Raw genomic sequence first — 19,661 nt, 5'->3', positions numbered from 1 at the left:
CGTATTCAAAAGAGATACTTATGGAATGTCACACTGAAAACCAAACAAATCTAACAACCACCACCCAAAGCTTAGCAAAAGGAAAAGAGAGAAAAAAAGACAAGTTCCCACAGAAGCTGCTTGTAGGAAACTAAACACTGAGGCCTGAATTAGTGCACCTTCGAATAATGCAAGGAAACGTAGAAAACAGATTTTAAAGGTACCTGTCTCTAGCAATGACTGGTGACTTGGGTGCTCCGCTAGTGTGATCCACCTCCTTGTCCCCCACTTTGGGTTAACTTGTCCGTATGGCGTCTAGAAGCATAAAGTGCTTCTTTCTTTAAGGCGTGTTTATTTCTGATCCAGCTATAATCCTCCTTTCCGCTTGTTTGAGCTGATTTTGTAACTTTCAGTGAAGAAAACAGAAAAATGTGTCCTTACGAATCCGTACTTGTTAGCCAGATCGAAGCTTTCCTCGTAAATGCTTGGTTCAAGGGCAAATTTTTGGAGCCAAATCCAGAATTTTGAACATTTTTGAACTCTCAAGAACAGAGAGAAAGGGCTCTCTTCCCAAGAGAGAGAAAATTTGAACTCTCACTAAGGAGGGAATTTGAATGCCCTCCTTATCCATTAGGCTATTATTAGGAAGAGTTTTTCTCTCTGAAGTGGTAGTTCGAATGCAAATATTTGGTATTTTGTTCAGCATTTTTTACAAGTCCTTCTTAGGGATTGAAGCCATGGTTCAAAGTCGTGGTCACGATCACGATCCGAACCGTTTCACATCGGTTTCAACATATCGATCGTGATTTCAACGAAACGAAATTTTGAAATATTTAATATTCTAAAAATTATAAATAATATAAAAAATATGCTAAACAAAAATAATAAAACATTAGCAAAAAATATCGGTAAAATGTACTTTTTTGATTGGATTCGAGTTGATTCAGAACGACACGTTGTGATTCGGTCATTTTTATCCTTGCCGGAGACTGCTCGATCGAATTTTCGATGACTTGACCTAATTTTCGACGATCCATATATCTTAGAGTAATTCGTCTTTGTATAAGAACGAAGAGCTCCGTTTCGGTAACGATTCGCTGAGTCGTCTCGGACTCGACCGATTCTTTGAACCATGATGATTGAAGCCATCAAAGCTGTGTCTGTCTTCGAAAGATTTGAATATAATGGAACCTACACTCACTGCAAAAATCCTACTAGTATGTTCAAGGAAGTATTGCACATTGTTAAATTGTTTTAATACACAAGGAAAAATAAGTGCAGATTGTGAATCAGCTGTAAAAAAATTTATAAGGATGCAAGATAGCGTGGTACATGGTGACGATGTAGTACATAACAGCTGCAGAATTTGTTACTACTCTACGGAACGAACTTTTTTTTTTTTCTTTCTTCTTTTTTCTTTAACGTAAATGTAGGTTTCGAATCCGAAACTTGTTATTTACATTCCCTCCTCTGCCGTGTCATCCAATCCATTACTCTCCAAACTTATTGATTGCTAAATTCTACACCCCACTGACAAGTTCTCGGTAGATGGTAGAACAGCTAGATCATCATATTCACCATGTATGGCTCATGAGAATTGGCCTGATTGACTGGCTTCTTTATTTTATTTTATTTTATTTTATCCAATGTTTAGTCAATTTCTGTACTTTGGAATATAAGCGCATTTTGAATTGTGGCCATGCACGTGACAAAGAATTGAAGAACCTGATGATTTAACTGAAAGGAATGAGGATTAGAGCAAAATGTCAAATTTGTTGCTAGAATGTGTATGATTAATCTCATCAGTCATGAGAACAAAATTCATAGACATCTGTTTCTAGGATAATTTATCATTTACTCAGACGTAGAGAAATACATGATAATCAAATTACTTTGATAATTAATAAAGATTTGCACCGCTCATTGCATGATTAATCTCACCTAGTATAGAGCATAGGGTCCGTGAAAGAGAAGATGACAAGATTTATACCAAAGTAACCAATTTTTGACAAATTTCCAAACCTGATATCCATCCGGGGACTGGCCCCATGAACTTAAGGCTTCATCTTCATGTAATTAGAGAAACTGCAAGGCTAAAAATATTCCAGACAGACTTTAACATATATTCGACAAACAAGAATTAAACAAGAAATATTCAATGATGCATACTAATAGCATATAGTAGCTGGTCATTATTTTGCATATCCAGCTTTCTTTCCCATGACAAGGAAGTTTGTTGATGAAGTAGATAAAGTATAACAAAATTGAATACATTCAAAAAAAAAAAGAAAAAAAGAGATGCTGAATCTGAGTGAATTTCAGTAAATTCATCTCCTGCAACGGGTGATAGCGGAACATCCTCTGGAATAGGGGTTGACTGGGCGACGTGTTCTGTAACAGTGGTGGGTATAGTAAGACCTTCCAGAGCGAGGCGGGCAGGGGATTCTGTTGGCAGCTAATGCCCCATAAGAAATGTAATAACGCCTTGGCCTGCTTGATCTGTAGTAGTAGTAGAGTAGTGTCCTCCCATGATCACCAACCTCACCGCCACCATCTTCTTCTTCTTCTTCATCTTCAAGACCATCTTCGCCGGGGTCGAAGAATGTGCTGTTGTTCAAATGCCAGCCAATAGTTTCAGTTGCAGACATGTGCTGAAGGCTGCTGTGATCATTTTGGGCGCTCACATTTGGATTGATAGTTTGGAAGAAAATGAGTAGCAAAAAGAGGGAGCTCAGAACTAGTGCAGGTTTGGGACGTGCCATGGCAGGCTGGCCTTGATTTTGCTACGGCTATTCCAAGTAGAAGTGCAGCAATTGAGGGGTTCTTGAATGTACAATAATTTCTATGGCAGATTCTGGTGGTGAGTTTGAAAGAAGTATGGAAAGAGGCATGGAGGGGAGGGGAGGAGAGGTGGTCACATGGAGTATATGAAATCGAAGCGCCGACTGCTAAATTGGTAATTGAGGCGCTTGCCTGCTCGTCTGTCTGCAACTCTGCATGGCACGTTCTAATGTTGTTCCTTGATTGACGCCCCGTATTCCTTTTATTTATTACTAATATATTTTGTCCCGGTTTGTTTGACTAGGGGTGCATTTGATAAGATTGAAGTTTAAAATTTGAAAATTAAGGAAGGAAAGTATTAAGTTGTTGAATTGATTAAGTTATATTTGTTTGGTAATTAACTAAATTATAATACTAAATTGAAATATCGCAAAAATATTATACTTCTATTTTTTTGTATATATAAAAAAAGTAGTATTTAGAGAGAAAGAAAAGATTGTGTGTATGTATGATAGAAAATAATGAAACAATTCAAAGACATTATTACAATTTAATTCTTGTTTGAGTTTTTCTCAAATAGCAAATTGAGTTAATTTAACTAACTCTTCATACATCTCAAGAATATTTATGCCGGAAAAGAGGAAATACATGTTTGGCATCAATTACTTACTTGTTTGGCGTCAATGACTTGAGCTTCTTGACAGTAACATGAATCCGAAGTGATTAATTAATAGAGCAAAGCAAATTGAAATCAGAAATTCTATGACGACGTTCAATTCTCGTTGCTGGCTAACATCCGTGAGGCAATGGAATGATCCTTGCTTCTTCGAGTAAACCTCATAAGATTACATTGCTGTTAATATTTAATTTGTGATTTTACAAACAATTTGCTAAAGGATCGCCTTATAATCCCAACCAAAACTGCTATAACCAAGATAGCAAATTCGAGTTGATGACAAAATATGAGAATATATAGAGCTAAAGCCAAATGTATTTTAGAATCTCGACTTTAATTATTAGATCAACATCTTCAACATCTTCTCGCCAGTGAAGCTGATGTTTCACAAATGGTATTTCATCTCAATCTCTGCTTCCTTATTAAATTACACGTCTTTGATTAACCATTCAATGCTAGATACAAAGCAACTCTCTCAATTAATTCTATACCTTGAGGTGGGTAGTAGGTACTCGACCTCTTTCTTATTTTACTATTTGGGTTTTAGGTCAAAACGTCTGACTCTTTCTACCGTTTGATAGATTTATAAGGACTAGATACAGTGTTGTGATCTTTGCCATACAAATGTAATCCTTTAATTCGTAAGGGAAAAAAAAAAAACTGCAAAAAGTTGACACAACAAGAAACAAAAATTCTAATCAATTCATCAAGAGCAAGTTGGCCACCGAAAGGGATATAGATGGTCATAAAAAAAAATACGGAGATTCCTTCTTTAAGTTTTGGATTATGAGTTCAAATTAAAGCCAAAAAAGTGTGTGTGTTAGTGCCATCAAGCATGGCAGAACCAAGACCTAGAGTTAGGGTCCGTTTGATAACATTAAAAAGTGTTGAAACTGAACTTTTCAGATATTCAAATATTTTGAATATTTGATAAATAAAAATCCATCTACTCAACTTGTTAAGCAATGCTAAAGTTGTGTGTATTTTTTTTTTAGCACAAGAATCCTAACTGAATGCTTAATTCAGATAAGAATTAATAGAATTACTTCAACTACCTTATCTTATCTACCAAATATACCCTTATTTGTTAATTATGTTCAAATTCTTATCTAATTAAACAACATGATATTCTCTATTTAGGGGTTTTCTATTTCTCTTTTCTCCCTTTTTAATGACTTTCACACTTCTCCGTACTCCACATATAATATATTTAATCTTTTTTATTAATTTGATTTAAAAATAAATATTGTCATTTTCATACCTAACAATTTTAAGTTAATTAGATCATAGGTTTTATTTCTTTTTTGGATGAAAAGATATCAGGGCAAAATTGTCAAATTTAACTTATTAAGCATTCAGTTATAAAATGTTTATCAAATGGTATAAATAGGTTTAGCATTAAAATTCAGACATTTATATATTTTTTCAGTACTTAAAATTCAGTAAATTAATTGTTTCATTATTCAGATTTCAGAATTCAAACTTCAGAATTCAGATTCAGTTTTATCAAATGGAACTTTGGGGAGTGTAACCATCAACTGCAGAGCAAGTTAAGGATAGGATTTACAAACAATTACATTAGTAATAGTTGGAGTCGGTCGAGGGTTGATACTGCATTGTTAACTAGTAGTTAAATTGATATGCTAATCCCAATACTTTTAATGGAGTCAATAATTTTTCAGGCACCCAAATATAATTTAGTAAATTTCTCATATATGTATTTCCATGAAAAAGAAATTAGAACTTAGCATTTTTCACTTATTTTATTAATTAGATGAATAATTATCACTGGTATTTCACAAAATGATATGTTTAATTTAGTCAAGTATTAAATCTCAGAGCATTTAATACCAAAATAAGTTATACAGTTACAAATCATCGAATAGTTAGTGACTTGATTATCAACCGAACAAAAGACTAATAATAAAAGGTAATTCAAATTCAACAAAGAAAGAAATATTCAAAATGTATTTTGTAATACACTATCGGATTTATCTCTTTCATTTTGCACTCTTTTCTCTTAATTCATTTTTCTTCTTAATTTCGGCCTTAATTTTCTAATCCCTTGTATAACCAGTAAGGTTCCTCGTTCCCCTCGGGCTCGTAAGGTACAAGCATTGTCATTTGTTAAACAAGCAAAAATCATAAGATTCGTGCCCATATTTTTCACAAAAATTTTTGAAAAAAATTAATTTATGGCCTTGGTGAAGGGTACAAGAATCCAAAGCTGAATTTATTAGATTGCTGCGGTCCATCCCACAAAACTCCCCCTCTTTCCCCACGGCCCAATCCAACAAGGCCAACGAAAGATCCCTTATTTCACACTACACCACATGATAAACTTCCGTTTCAAAATTCCTCGAAACTACAAGGACCAAAAGGCAAATAAAAGAAGAATCTTCCTCCGCCGAACCACCTCCAGAATATTTCCCAAACAACCCCCTCTACTCCCAACTTCCTTCTCTCTCATCTTTCTCGCCAGCTATGGCTTTTCCTCATCACCATTTCCAACAACACCACCACCACCTCCAGCAACCACCGCCCAAGCAGCAGCAATCTTTAAGGTAAAAATTTTCTGGGTCCCCTTAAATTCTCTTATATCTCTCTATCTCTCCACAAATCCTCATTTCTTTTTATTTTTCAGGGACATTTACAGCAACATGGAAGCCGCCCAGATTTCACCGCCGGTGGCCTTCTTCAATGGGATGAATCTCCCTGATCAATCCAACCACCCTCCTTATGTCCCTCCTTGTAATTATCATCTCTCAACTATTAACCTTTGGATCACATTTTTAGAATAATCTGCAATTTTCTGACCAAAAAATTTGGTCTTTTTGTACTTTGTTTGTTTGTTGAGCCCAGTTCAAGTTGTGGGCTTAGCTCCGGCGACGGTGGAGGAGCAAGGAGGAGGGCTGGAATTGCAGTGGAATTACGGGTTCGAGCCGAAGAAAAAGAGGCCCAAAGAGCAGGATTTTCTTGATAATAATCACCATAATAACAACAATAATAATTCGCAGATGTCTTCTGTGGATTTCTTACAGGCTCGATCAGTGTCAACCGGGCTGGGCTTGTCTTTGGATAATACCAACAACAACAATACTAATAATAAAACCTGGTTGGCTTCTTCTGGTGACTCAGCTTTTCTAGGGATTGTTGGTGATGAACTTGATCGTGAGTTCCACAGGCAAGATGCTGAAATTGAAAGATTCTTAAAAATTCAGGTAACTTTAATCCTTTTCACGAGTATCTAAAGTTTATAATTTAGGAAAGCTGAGATTTTTATTGTTTATTTTACCTGGTTTGGCATTGTATTACTATGATTTCTGTTACTGTTTCAGTGCAAAGTTGTTTTAGCCCAAGAAGTGAGATAAACTATAAAGTTAATGTCATGGGTTGCCTTCTTTTTTGTCCTCCTTTTTTTTTTTCCCCTTTTTTTGTGTTGGGGTGGGGGGTGGGTGGGTTTGGTTTAGTTCCTGAGTGGTTTGACCGATAACATTGTGCTTTGCAAAGTAGTCTTGTGTCGATGGGGGTTTTAAGATTTGGTAGCAGATAGTGGCTCAGTGGCTGAAGTAGGAAATGTGGTTCTTCAATGGCAGAAAGATTATTATTCCTTTTTTGTTTCAATATTATTTGCCTTTTTGTCACTAATCGTTTAGGGTGTTTTGCCATCGATGCTGTTGAGAGTTTTTTGTTACCATGCACCTGTGTTTCAAGCATATGGAAAGCGAATTACTGATGGCCCTGATCTTCTAAGGGAAAGGTTGGTTGTGGTCTCCAATGAGCTTTCGTATGCAGTTTAACACCTTGCTGCCAAATAAAGCGCTTTACTATGGCAGTGTGGCATCAGGGTTTAGGTGATAGTGAGGACCACTGTTGTCTGAGCGGGTCTTGATTTTGTGACTCGAAGTTCAGTTTGTATGTTTAACTAACTAATAGGATTGCTGAATTATCTTTCCAACCTGAGCTTCTCCATTGTTAGGTTATCTCAAATAATACTAATTGGACTAGGCAGATTTGACATAGATAAATTATTTGTATTGATTAACTTGAACACTCAGGAATTTTATTTTACATTGACTAAAAATGGTCATGTGCTTACTTGGGACCTAGCTATAATTTGATTACAAAACATTTAATGCTCTCAGGGTGACCGATTGAGGCAAGCTATTTTGGAGAAGGTTCAGACAAACCAGCTCCAAACCATCTCGTACGTTGAAGAGAAAGTCCTGCAGAAACTCCGTGAGAAAGAGGCAGAGGTGGAAGACATTAACAAGAAGAACATTGAACTGGAGCTAAGAATGGAACAGTTGTCCCTTGAGGCAAATGCATGGCAACAGCGTGCTCAGTACAATGAAAACATGGTCAAAACTCTTACACTGAACATACAACAAGTCTTTGCACAAAGTAGAGATAGTAAAGAAGGTTGTGGTGATAGTGAGGTAGATGATACGGCCTCTTGCTGCAATGGTCGAACGCTTGATTTTCACCTGCTACGCAAAGATGGTAATGAGATGAAGGACTTGATGAATTGTAAGGTTTGTAGAGTTAATGAGGTGTGCATGCTTTTATTACCTTGCAAGCATCTCTGTCTGTGTAAAGACTGTGAAAGTAAGGTTAGTCTTTGTCCCTTGTGTCGTTGCGCTAAGCAAGTTGGAATGCAGGTTTTTATGTAATTGGATCACATGAAGCTAATGTAACATCCATCTTATGCATATCTGCGGACTGTTTCTTCCATATTAAACGTTCTATGTACATTTCCACTGCGTCTTAGACTTCTGCATTCAGTGCCTCTTTTAGTTACATGGTCGCATATATCTGTTTGTGCTCTTGGTAAGAAGGCCTACATGCTAAACACAGTGTTGTTGTAAGTACTGTTTTTTTTTGAACTTCTTGCTCAATTCCCGGGTTCTCACAGAGTAAATGAAGGGAATCAAATCCAATTGCTCCAACGCTCTGTTACAGGACTGTCAAGTAGATGGGAAATGGTCATGGATCACATTATTATCATTTATTAGGTATACAAGAAACGAAACACTCCCGCCACCCCCACCTCTCTTTCGCTGTAGCTTGTGGCTCCTTAGATTGAGACCCCAGGCATTGTAAAACTTTGGATCACAATTTTCAGAAACGTGTAGGTTATGAAATTCCATGAGTAGGGACGGAATTTCTTTTTGGCCAGTGGAGGCGTGAACTCAATTTTGGGTATAGAAATTTTGAAGGATTTCTTTGATGTAATCTGATTTACAGAAGAAAAAGATATTAATGTATGATGTAGTTGGTAGATTCAAAACAATTTTGTTTTTTACAATTCAATAATTTGTAGAAAGTGAATACATGCCTCTTAAGTGGTTAGATGATAACTCTTCGTAAAAGAAAATGTATCATATTGATGATGACTATTAAGTACAAGTTAACAATGAAGGAAAATGCTCTAGATCATTACGGTAACTAAACAGGTTTTACCTTGCAAGCCTTGGGACTCTTCAAAAGCACCCTGCAGTTTTGGAGCGGCAACTAAACTCAAAAGGTAGCGAGATTGACTGCAATTGCAAGAATAACAACAGGTTATCACACTTTTTAGTGATCATTTGATAGAAAATAAGGAAGTAAATTTCTCATTGAAAATACTAAGTTAACGTAACAAATTAGTACTTTTTTCTCTCAAAAGATAAATTGGAATAAATATGAAACTTACTTTTTTAAGGAATAAATTGGTACTTTATATCCCAAACTTACGTTTTAGAAAGTAAGTTTAGTTCAAGTGCTAGTAAATTTTTATAGATAATAGTAATTCTTACTGAAAACATAGTAAATTTGATTAATGATCAAAATTTACTAATTCATGCCTATTTTACTTAAAAAATTATATCAAACTAGTATAAGGAAGTTTATTTGAAATAATACTAAGATTTTTTATTAATGATTGAAATTTAGTACTCTAGTTAGTAATTATTCATAATATACTTGTTTAATACATGATTATATGTATAATTTAAAAATCTTTTTGTATTTATACATTTTAATATTATGAAACATATTTTAACTTTTCACATAATATTATAAAATATGTAATAAATTTTTATTGTATTATAATTTTTAATTATTTTTTCAATTTTTGAAAAGTTTGGATAACAATAGCAACAAATTTTCCTAGTTATATATAGAATGTCACTTGTCTATCTCTCACAATTTCCATAATTTAATACCTATAAATATAATAAAACGATAAAGTTTTAATAAATTTGTTGTTTGGGACACAAGAATTAATAAGAGTTAAACTTGCATTAACAAGATGAGTTTTTTTTTTAAACACAAATCATTTTTATTTATTTAAACATTTTATGATGAACTCAAATGGCATGCGTTCTTTCAAGTGGTTGGATCTTCTTCTCTTTTTTTTTTTGGAACATTTCCCTATCAAGTTTTAATTCTATTAAACCCTAGTTTGTTCCCTTTTAGGAACTCACTCACACTTGGTTATTATTTTCCATTAGACCGTTCTTGCACATCTGAGTTAACGCTTTTATAGTACCTCTTTTCGTGTTTACCCATTTTCTGAGTCCACGAAAAAATCGTCCATATTGGTGTTGCAGTTTTATGTAGAAAATGCCTATGTAGATGGTCTAGTCTATAGCAGCATGTCTTTTTTTTTTTTTTTTTTTTTTCGAAAATGACAACTATTGTATAACCTAATCTATTCTACACTAAGGGGGAGGGGGCGGACCTAAGGAGGTTCAGGAATAATTCGGAGGGAACTAAACCACCATCGGACCAAACGGGTGGCACAGCACACCCGCTTGGATTTTTTATACTAAGGGGGAGGGGGCGAACCTAAGGAGACCCAGGAATAACCTGAAGGGAGTTGAACCACCACCGGATCAAACTGGTGCACAACACACCCACCTAGATTTTTTTGAAACAAATCACTTAAATGTAACATTTTGGTGAAAGGTAAAATTTGAACTTAACTTGGTGGCGTGTTTAAGTTCAAATCTTACCTCTCACCCTACCAAGTTAAGTTTAGCCCACCAGCCTTTTGGGTGTATATGAGCAGGTCTCGATGGATGCCAAATATGCAAAACTTAAAATTTGAATTTAAAATAAAATTAGCCGTCACACATCACTCCATGTCAACCATTGTTACAGTGATTCGGGCCTGAACCCAGGCCAAAGTTAATGCTGAGCTTGACGTTCAACATGGATCAATCTATTTGAATTGAGCTTGCATGTAATGGCTTCAGCATTAGTCCAACAAGATTCGACCCAATTAAATTAAACCCATAGAGCAAATCCGAGGAGAAAAGAAACTCGCCACATGATTGCCAATGGGTCCAGCTTCCAAAAAGGACGCAACCGGAAAGCGTACATATACCTAAATATTCCCCATGCATTCATGCAAAATACACGTACTACTGGAAGATTCGAAATTATTTATGTACAATCACAGGGGGAGGATGGGCCACATTACCAAGTAAATGCTATGAAGATCAAATGTAGATATTCTTGTGACTAGAAAGGGCAATGCATGTACCAGCTAGAACAGAAAAACACACCATGGACTGCGACGTGAAAACTTAAATATGGAAGTAGTGAGTAGTATAATTCTTCTAGAGCTGCTGCTGTTAAAAGTGAAACCAAGCAGAGGAGGGTCGTCAGGGGCCCCTGTCGTAATTTATCCATGAGGTTAGAGTTTTAATTTGCCAGATGAACTGTACTTGATTGTTTGGATTGTGATTTTTCGCAGAAAATTTTTCATATTTTTTGTAAACACACTTTTCAATCATTTTTTTTGTTACTTTAAATACATGAAGTCGCTACAACACTTTTTTTTTTTTAATAAAAACTTCTAAAAATAACAATCCAAAAGGCTCTTTTTCTTTGATTAATGCGTCTGTTGGAAGCTTCAAATGTACGCGCTACATGCATCAAGTAAGGAAATCAAACCTCTGCATGCGTAAATTCTAGTGCATAAATACGTAGTAAAGGTTCTCAAATTCTTTGATTAATAATACTGCATCACTTTTGTGATAAAAAGATTATTAAAAAATATCATGAGGTTATATGATTCAATAATTGATGCAATAATTTGTTTTTTTTTTTCTTTTTACAACACTTTCTGTCACGATAGTTTTTGATTACATATCCAACATCATGATAATTCAGATTAATGGATTTCGGGCATAATTTAGTAATAATGTTATAAGTTGGTGAGAAATGCACTCCAAACCTTCGTGTGCAAATGTGTTTAGTTATAAGTGGCAGTAATTTCTCCTCTCATCGAAGCCATAATACCTGGGCAGAAGTACAATAACAGTACCAGTCAAAATTCTATTTTAACCAAAAAATTTTTTGACCAGACTGAACATCACTAACGTTCTAAATTTGACTGCTCTAGGTGCAAATAATTCAGGCATGGAACAAATTAATCTACAAGACATCATAACGCACCAAGTTAGTTGAACAGCCTTTTTGCTTTTGCACCAGGCCCTATGATGAGAAACCAAAAATTGATCAGCGAGAAAAACCAAAATGCAGGAGAACTGTTATTTCTTTTTATACTTTGATTTAATTTATGGTATAACCGGATTCTGAAAATTACTATTTACCACTAGTGACTAGTGTAACCATAAATTGATGTGGATTCAGCCTTTTGGATTAAAGCCTAAAGGGTCTTCAGATGATGCAGGAGAATGTATGTACACTTATCTGGACCTACAAAGGAAGGAGAGGGATCATGAAAGGAAGTAGTACCGGTTAACTTTGGCAGAGATCTAGTATGTAAAACGCATATTTGGGTTCCAGAACAAAATCCACATTTGTCCAACTCCCAACATCCCTACTCCTATGGGTGAAAAAGACATGCAAAGTGGAAGTTTAGAAGGGCAGAGACCCCACGAACTCAGCAACAAAGAGAAAAGGAGAGAAGAAAGGAAAAGAACAGCTTTATAGTGGAATAATAATATTGATCAAGGCTTTCCATTCCATGACGGGTACCAGACTTAAGTTCAAAGGGAAGGCCACACATTTTTCCTGTATACACCAACCAGTGAGAACTGTTTATTTGCTCTTCATTTGAGGGGTGCCCTTTTTTAGAGCCCTTTTTAGCTGATGGGGGGAAAAAAAGAAAGAAAGAAAGAAAAGCTAACATTGACGGGACAGAGATCGGCTGGAGATCAATGCGGTTGGGTGGTGATAGTGGAGGAGGAATAATAATGGTAATAATTCTAGATTGCAGCAGCAACTAGTGATAATCATGGGGGAAGCATATTCACTTTCCTCTTTGTCATCACTTTCTAAGGCATGATTAGAAAAAAGTTCATCGATCTTCATCCCTTCAAGTAAAGTTCCTCTCCTTCCAACTATTATCGTTATCCTCTACAAAAATCTTTACCTTCCGTTAAAACTTGCTTCCCAAGTTTTCCTTTGGTTTTTCAAGGTTTTAACATCAAAATGTTGTAATCCTACTTTGAGTTAGAACACATATAATAACCGTTTCACAATAGAATTTCCTTTACACATTATAATCCACAGCTGCACGGTAAATAAGGTTTTTTCTTTTTCTTGGGCAAAAGTTAGCTTTTTATTAAGATTTAGCAATCAGCAGCACCAACGCAGCAGTTTAGTATCTGCACTATACAATGATTCCACCATATCACTATACATTAATATCCTAACATAATAATTACACAGAAACGGTTATTATCAGGAACAAAATTCCATTCTAAACTTAGTTCCCATGTTCCCCATCAGCTCCATGAAGCAAGTTAATATTGAAACTTGCTGTAGCTCTTCCGATTTTTTTTTTCCCCATATCTTATATTACTCGTGCAAATTTATCCAATTTTCATTTAGTGGAAGTATACATCATTGGTACTCTATAATAATAATGGTCCTTTCATTATTATAACAAATATAAATGTAGTTTTTGGTGATTTTAGCAGCTTGTTACAATTTATTATGGTACTTTATAATTATTGGGACCATTAACAGCAATTCTCACAATCACTGCATGTTGCGAAATTTGTAGAAATTAATTGCAGAGTCAAAAAATTTGAAAAGCTCAGGCTAGTTACTGTTGGAAGGCCCTTCAAAAAGTTGATTTCTTGAGTCTAACTACGAATGTGCTTTGATTGCTTTTGACTCTTGCGAAGGGCCTTAGAACAGTAATTACTTATTTCGACCGGTAATTCTAGTTCAACTGAAGCATATATTCTTCATTCCCGAAACTCTATGATTACAAACATTAAAGCCTTGAATTTTGCCTGCCCAGTTGAATAGCAATAGGCTCTTCTATATATATATATATGTATATATGTACCTGTCATTCCTAATAATTGAAGGTGCAATGACAAGGTCATTTTACCACAATTATGACTTCAAAGTACTCGAAAGAAAAAAAAAAAAAAAAAAGAGGGACCTTGTTAGAAGAGAAAGCTAAAACAGGTTCATCGGGCCTGAAATCATTTGATCTCAGCACATTATGATTTATAGGCTTTCTTGTGAAGTTCATCGTACGAATTTTCATCTGTTACGGTTCTTACTTGAGTAGAGAAAAATTGAGCAGATTTTAAATAGTGAAAGGAAATTAAATTCTCTTTATTTTTCCTTTTTTTTTTCCGCCGCTTACCTATGGTTCATTGTGATGGTGATGGGTAAGACAAGAAATAAAGTCATAAATTATATTAGCGATTGTGCTTTTTTATATATTTAAAAAAAAAAAAAACCAACAACTAACAGCAGTTATCATTTCTTCGGTGCAAAATGTCTTTCACGGACCAAATAATTTTCTTTCTTTAGTTTTTTTAGAATATGACTAGTCTAACCTTCTCATTCCTTGTTAGAAACTGACCTTAAAACGTTCTTGTAACTCACCAATTTCTTTGAAGCAGATGGAATGAGTTTTGACAATATAACTCACACTAAGGAAAAAACAAAATTTATTTTCTTGACATGCACTTAATTAGTATTGAGAGTACATATCTTGATCAATCCATCATTTTTTATTAATCTGCAAAGACAGAAAAATAATATCAGTTCTTTTCCTTGTTAAGTACAAAAGGGGAATTCAAGCCCGACCTCGCCTATATATATATATATATATATATATATATATATATATATATATATATATATATATATATATATATATACGTAATATTTTGCTAATTGCCTGCCGTCATGTACAGTTTCAGTGCGTTTTTTTTTTTCCCTAATTTTGTGAGCAGAGAAATCAATCTCAAGAGTCAAGAGTACTGTTGCTCAGAAATCTGTATATCAATCAGGGTGATAATGTTAAAAATTGCATGGCACGCATGCCCTGCTTTTGTAGATATTATATCTCAGCGTGTTCGAAGTATTCTGACACCATTAGCTACCAGAGTATTATTAGATTATCGTAAAATAAACAAATATTAGCAAGCTATTAATTTAATTAGCTACATATTTCACCCACGTACCCACCATTTCGATCTTTCACATCTTATTTCTTCGTTTGTTCTCTAACCAAAAATTTTTTTTTTTAAAAAAAAATATAACTCAATTCAGTTAAAAATTAATTAGAAAAAGAGTTGAAATAGAGGAGGACCCTCCAAATTATTAAGAAAGAACCAAATAATGAAAATGAAAAGGGAGAGCATAATTTCGCAAATGATTCAGTGACTTTGCACTTTACCCAAAGCCGATACACCGAACAATTAATACTCAATCAACGGCTGATAAAATTGGTCCTATTTTTCCCATGATGAGATATTCATTACCCCAATCAAAAATTGTTACTAGTACTGGTAAGGAGGAGTAATTCATATCCGCAGCATTATTGGCTGTCATATGAGGAAGCCTCAAAAACAAAAACAAAAACGAAAAAAATCCCACTTTTTTAAGCATGCTTTGTGAGCAATGGACGTAAGAGGTGGGACTTTGATATATGCATGAAATGATGAAGGTGAAGATGATGGATTGAGGGACCCAGTTGGGTTTTTTTTTTTTTAATTTTTTTTTTTTTTTATCATCACATTGGAATCCCTTGGATTGAGGAGATGGATGGATGAATGAGTAGTAGTAGTAGTAGTAGTAGTAGTAGTGTAAGTTAGTGAAGTAGCCAGCAGCAGCCTTGGGTGAAGATGGGACCCTATCCCTTCTAATTACAACTTTTTTTCTTTAACGTTTATCAGCCACAGTATAAAAAGAAGAGAACAAGAAGAAGAAAAAGAAGGTGATATGCATGTGATCCAACAGCCTTTATGTTCCCCTCTTCTAACCAAACATACTACACATCCACCATTCTCCCTGTCTTTTTTGACATTCGGTGTCTTAATGCTTTTCCATTTAATCATGTTTATAGGTCATATGTATGTGCTTAATTTCTTTCTTGTACTGCTGCTGAACCTTGTAGCTAGGCCCGCCCTTCTTCCAGGGTTTCATGGGTCCAACCAGCCTCAATTCTAATCATGCATTGATTGATTCTTGAGATGCAGTTTTCTTTCTCGGTGCAAGAAAATTACAGTAGTGTTTTATGATTCGAAGGGAAAAAAAAAATATTAACGATTGACTTGATTAAGGGATAAAAGTCACTCTTCCATTCAACTGAGACATGATCTATGTGTTCCATTCATGCATTTATAATATACTTGTGTTTCCTCTACAATCCGAAGGTTGGTAATTAAGATATGCCTGAATTTGTTTATTACACGTGATATAATTTAAGTTTGCTTGTGTGAGTCAAATTATACATAGTCAACCTAAAAAAGGAAAAATTGACGAAGGTATGAAGGATACATTCTATTACTAAAGGGTTTGTTGTGTGTTGAGTCTTCCTTTACGCAGAAGGGTCTTCAACAAAAGATTGGTGACAAGGAAAGTGGAAAAAAACAAAAGAAGAAAGGATGTAAGAAAGACAATGAAAGAAAGACTAGTCTTGTTGTTCTCTACTTTTAATGTATCTTTAAAGGGGGTGGTTTTAAAATGTGCTTTCTTTTAGGATTTGATGATAAGAAACAACGAGCCATGCAAGTCTAAGAATCTATCTAGATAGCTTTGGTATATATATATATATGTAAAAAAAAAAAAAAAAATCCTAAACCCCTTTTTAGACCTACACCACAGCTGAGATTTTCCTCTTTCTCTTCTTTCTCTTTGAGAGTTGAAGGAAACTAGTGTGCTTTTTGGTGTTTCCTAAAGGAACTTTTGCATGGAGACCAACTAGCTCCTTTCATTATTCTAATCAATCATCTATTGCTAGATGCTCTCCTATCTAATCAAAACATCGATCGTTCCATCAAGTTTGCTTTTCCATTAGTAATTTCTCTAAATTTAAGTGTCATCCTTTACGAATTTCATTGGTCATGTCTCCTAAAATTTGTCTGGGTATGCTATATGCGGATTTCAGTAACAGACTAGGATGCATGGGTTCAAGAGAAAGGCAACAAATTCAGTCATTTCACAACTGCTAAAAAGAAGGAACTGATTTTTTTCACTGTTAAATTTGCTAAGAAAATTGCCCACAATATATCCTTATCCTTACTTGAGAGTAATAATGCGACATATATAAGGTACTAGCACTACCAATATCCTTGCAACTATGTGAACTGAAAATCAATTTCGACACGACACGAAACTATCTTTTTTTGTTAATTTTTTGATGAATAATATATATATATATATGTATAATCTTAATTGCTTTTAGTTAAACTCGTGATGGGCTCTGAGTTTGATGCCCCGGCCAAATGTTCCCAAACCTGCACCTGCCGTCTAACAGGTGCCAGGGCTCAGGGCTCAGAATCCTGGGAAAAACGAAGGTGCATAATATCTCTGACGGCAAGCTGTTCTCCTGTGCCAGATTGGAGTCTTGAGTTAACTGCCTTTATTAAAAAGAAATAACTAAACTGCAAATTCAAATAATGAGAAAATTTTGTTTTGCCCTTTCTGTTCTCTTGCGAAATTTGATGTAATTAACAACGCGGTACCGCTGTTAGTCGATTTTTTTTTTTTTTTTTTTAAATATAGATGGCTTGGCGCTGCTATTCTACAACTATCTACTACTATTATTATATCGATTAATCTTTTTATATACAGACAGTGTATACACTGTCCATACTGAATAAATGACGATTATATAAAATTTGAATTTAAAATTCACCTTTTACATGTACGTCGTAGATCCCACCATGATAGTGCATATAAAATTTTACTTTTATTATATATGCTTTTTATATTACTATATTATGTAGTATTAGTTGATTCCGTCACCTGCAAATTATAGTTCCTGTAGCGCTCATTATATAATTTTCTTCAAATTTCTTTGTTTTTTACCCAATTTTCTTAAATTATGAAAGAGCTTAAAATCTGTAAACTATTTTGGGAAAACAATTCCTTTGCCCAAAAGAAAAACTATTACAAAAGATAAACTTCTTCTACATATATGATTGTGTGTATGTTAGTTACCATAATGATTGTGTGTATGTTTCGCATTGACCTTACCTTGATTTCAATTAAAAGACAATCCTACTTCATACACATACTTGTATAAAGATCATTATACGATAATACACCGTCTGCAAGTATCATCATTCCATTTTCACACTTTTACCCTTACAGACGGACACAGCCATGTAAATGAGCTGCTTACAAATTCTTTTTCTTTTGAATCTTTCACTCGACGGAGAGTCGAGGCTTTAATAACCTAAGATTTAGGCAAAAAAAAAAAAAAAAAAAACCACTACAATCATGCAAATGTGCCTATTTTCTGATAAGTAGCATTATTAAGTTCAGAAGTTTCACCCCAAAAAAAATCCCTACTAAATTTCTTGTGAATGCTTGGAAAACAATTGGTCCTTTAATCCCTCACAGACTGCCTAAAACACATTATTGGATTAGCAGCAGGCTCAGATTTTCTATATCTCTTTTTTCAAAGCAAGTTATAGAAAAAATGATTGACGATAAAGTTATTAAAACTTCAGAGCATTTTTTTAAAAAAATCAAAGTTAAAAGTAAGTCAAGCCAATTTTCAATTTTTTTTTTTTTTTATAATCAATGCTTCTTTCGATCCACTTCATTCTTAATTTATTAAGATAAGGTGAAAAAGAAAAGTCATGAGAACACCGAAGAATAACTGTAATTTTGACAAAAAAGCTACACTAGGCATGATGTGAAATATGCATAATGTGCCCAGAGTATCGCCATGCACCAAAGTCCCACCAAATTTTATCCGTATCGTCCAAATAACCTAAGCTTAAAGAACAACCTCCATTTTCATGGACATGCTTGCAGACAAATTTACAGCACTTAAGTAGTTGAATACCAACACAAAGATAGAGGGAGAAAAACCAAAAGAAAGCAAAGTAGATGCACTTAAGTATCTTTATGGATGAGAGGTTAAGTGTTCAAGTTTCGTCTCTCGTAATTGTCACTGAATATGACTTTTTCTCAAATTCAATGAGTGCATAATGCACCTGTTTGATTCGGTGGCGATTTAATCCCCTTCCATTTTTCTGTTATTTAGTTGGATCTGTTACTTTAATCCGGTAGGTTATTCGTAGTTGTAGATAAGTGAAGATTGACTAAAAAAAAAAAAAAAGAAGCTACACTTAACTTCGTATAATAAAGGGGCATGGCCTGAGTTCTGAAATGGAAGAGTCCAAACTCCAGGCTGCAGAGGAAGGCCATTTACACTGATTAGTAGAAGGAAAAAAAAAAAAAAAGGAAAGGAAAGGACGAGGAAGCAGTCGTGGCATCTCCAGAAAGACAAGCGGGTACCTTGTCCTTTCCATTAATATCAGATCGCCAATTCCTCGTGGGCATTCACCAGTCACCACCCCTCGTGACCCTTAAATTCATTAGCTGATAGCTACATCACCTTCTATCCTTCCTTCCACGAATATAGTAGTAGTAAATTCCATTTCATTTTCTCGATCATGCTCCTCTGAGCCTAGGTAGTCACCCTGCCAATTTGCCATGCATCCATGTTCAATCCCACAACTTTTTAATTTGAACCATCTTTGACCAACCCCCACTACTTCAAATTTCAATCATGGACAACATAAAGTAATTTAAACACTCAGTGAACAGTATATACCAGCTTATGTATGAGCTTATAATTAAGCATAGAATAGAGTATCAAAAAGTGTTGAGTTTCTTCTTGCCTAGCAGCAGGAGCAGGAAGGTCGGGGTCCAGCAGTGAAACGGACAAAAGAGAGTGCGAGAAGAGACAGAGCAAAGAACCTTGTGGCTT

At 34.8% G+C, this 19,661-nt stretch overlaps 1 protein-coding gene across 1 annotated transcript; it reads left to right on the top strand.

Annotated features, from left to right (window-relative positions):
• The first annotated feature begins 5,785 nt into the window (after positions 1-5,785).
• On the top strand, positions 5,786-8,148 carry LOC113713083 (BOI-related E3 ubiquitin-protein ligase 1-like). Its single transcript, XM_027236800.2, has 4 exons — positions 5,786-6,000; positions 6,081-6,187; positions 6,299-6,657; positions 7,582-8,148. Exons 1-4 carry the CDS (start codon positions 5,921-5,923, stop codon positions 8,107-8,109), a joined length of 1,074 nt encoding a protein of 357 aa, XP_027092601.1. The 5' UTR covers positions 5,786-5,920; the 3' UTR covers positions 8,110-8,148.
• The last annotated feature ends 11,513 nt before the right edge of the window (positions 8,149-19,661 follow it).

Source organism: Coffea arabica, chromosome 10e (assembly GCF_036785885.1).
Source record: "Coffea arabica cultivar ET-39 chromosome 10e, Coffea Arabica ET-39 HiFi, whole genome shotgun sequence".
Classification (NCBI taxonomy): Eukaryota; Viridiplantae; Streptophyta; class Magnoliopsida; order Gentianales; family Rubiaceae; genus Coffea; species Coffea arabica.
The sequence above is the reverse complement of the archived record's forward strand: the minus strand, read 5'-3'. Positions and strand labels throughout refer to the sequence as shown.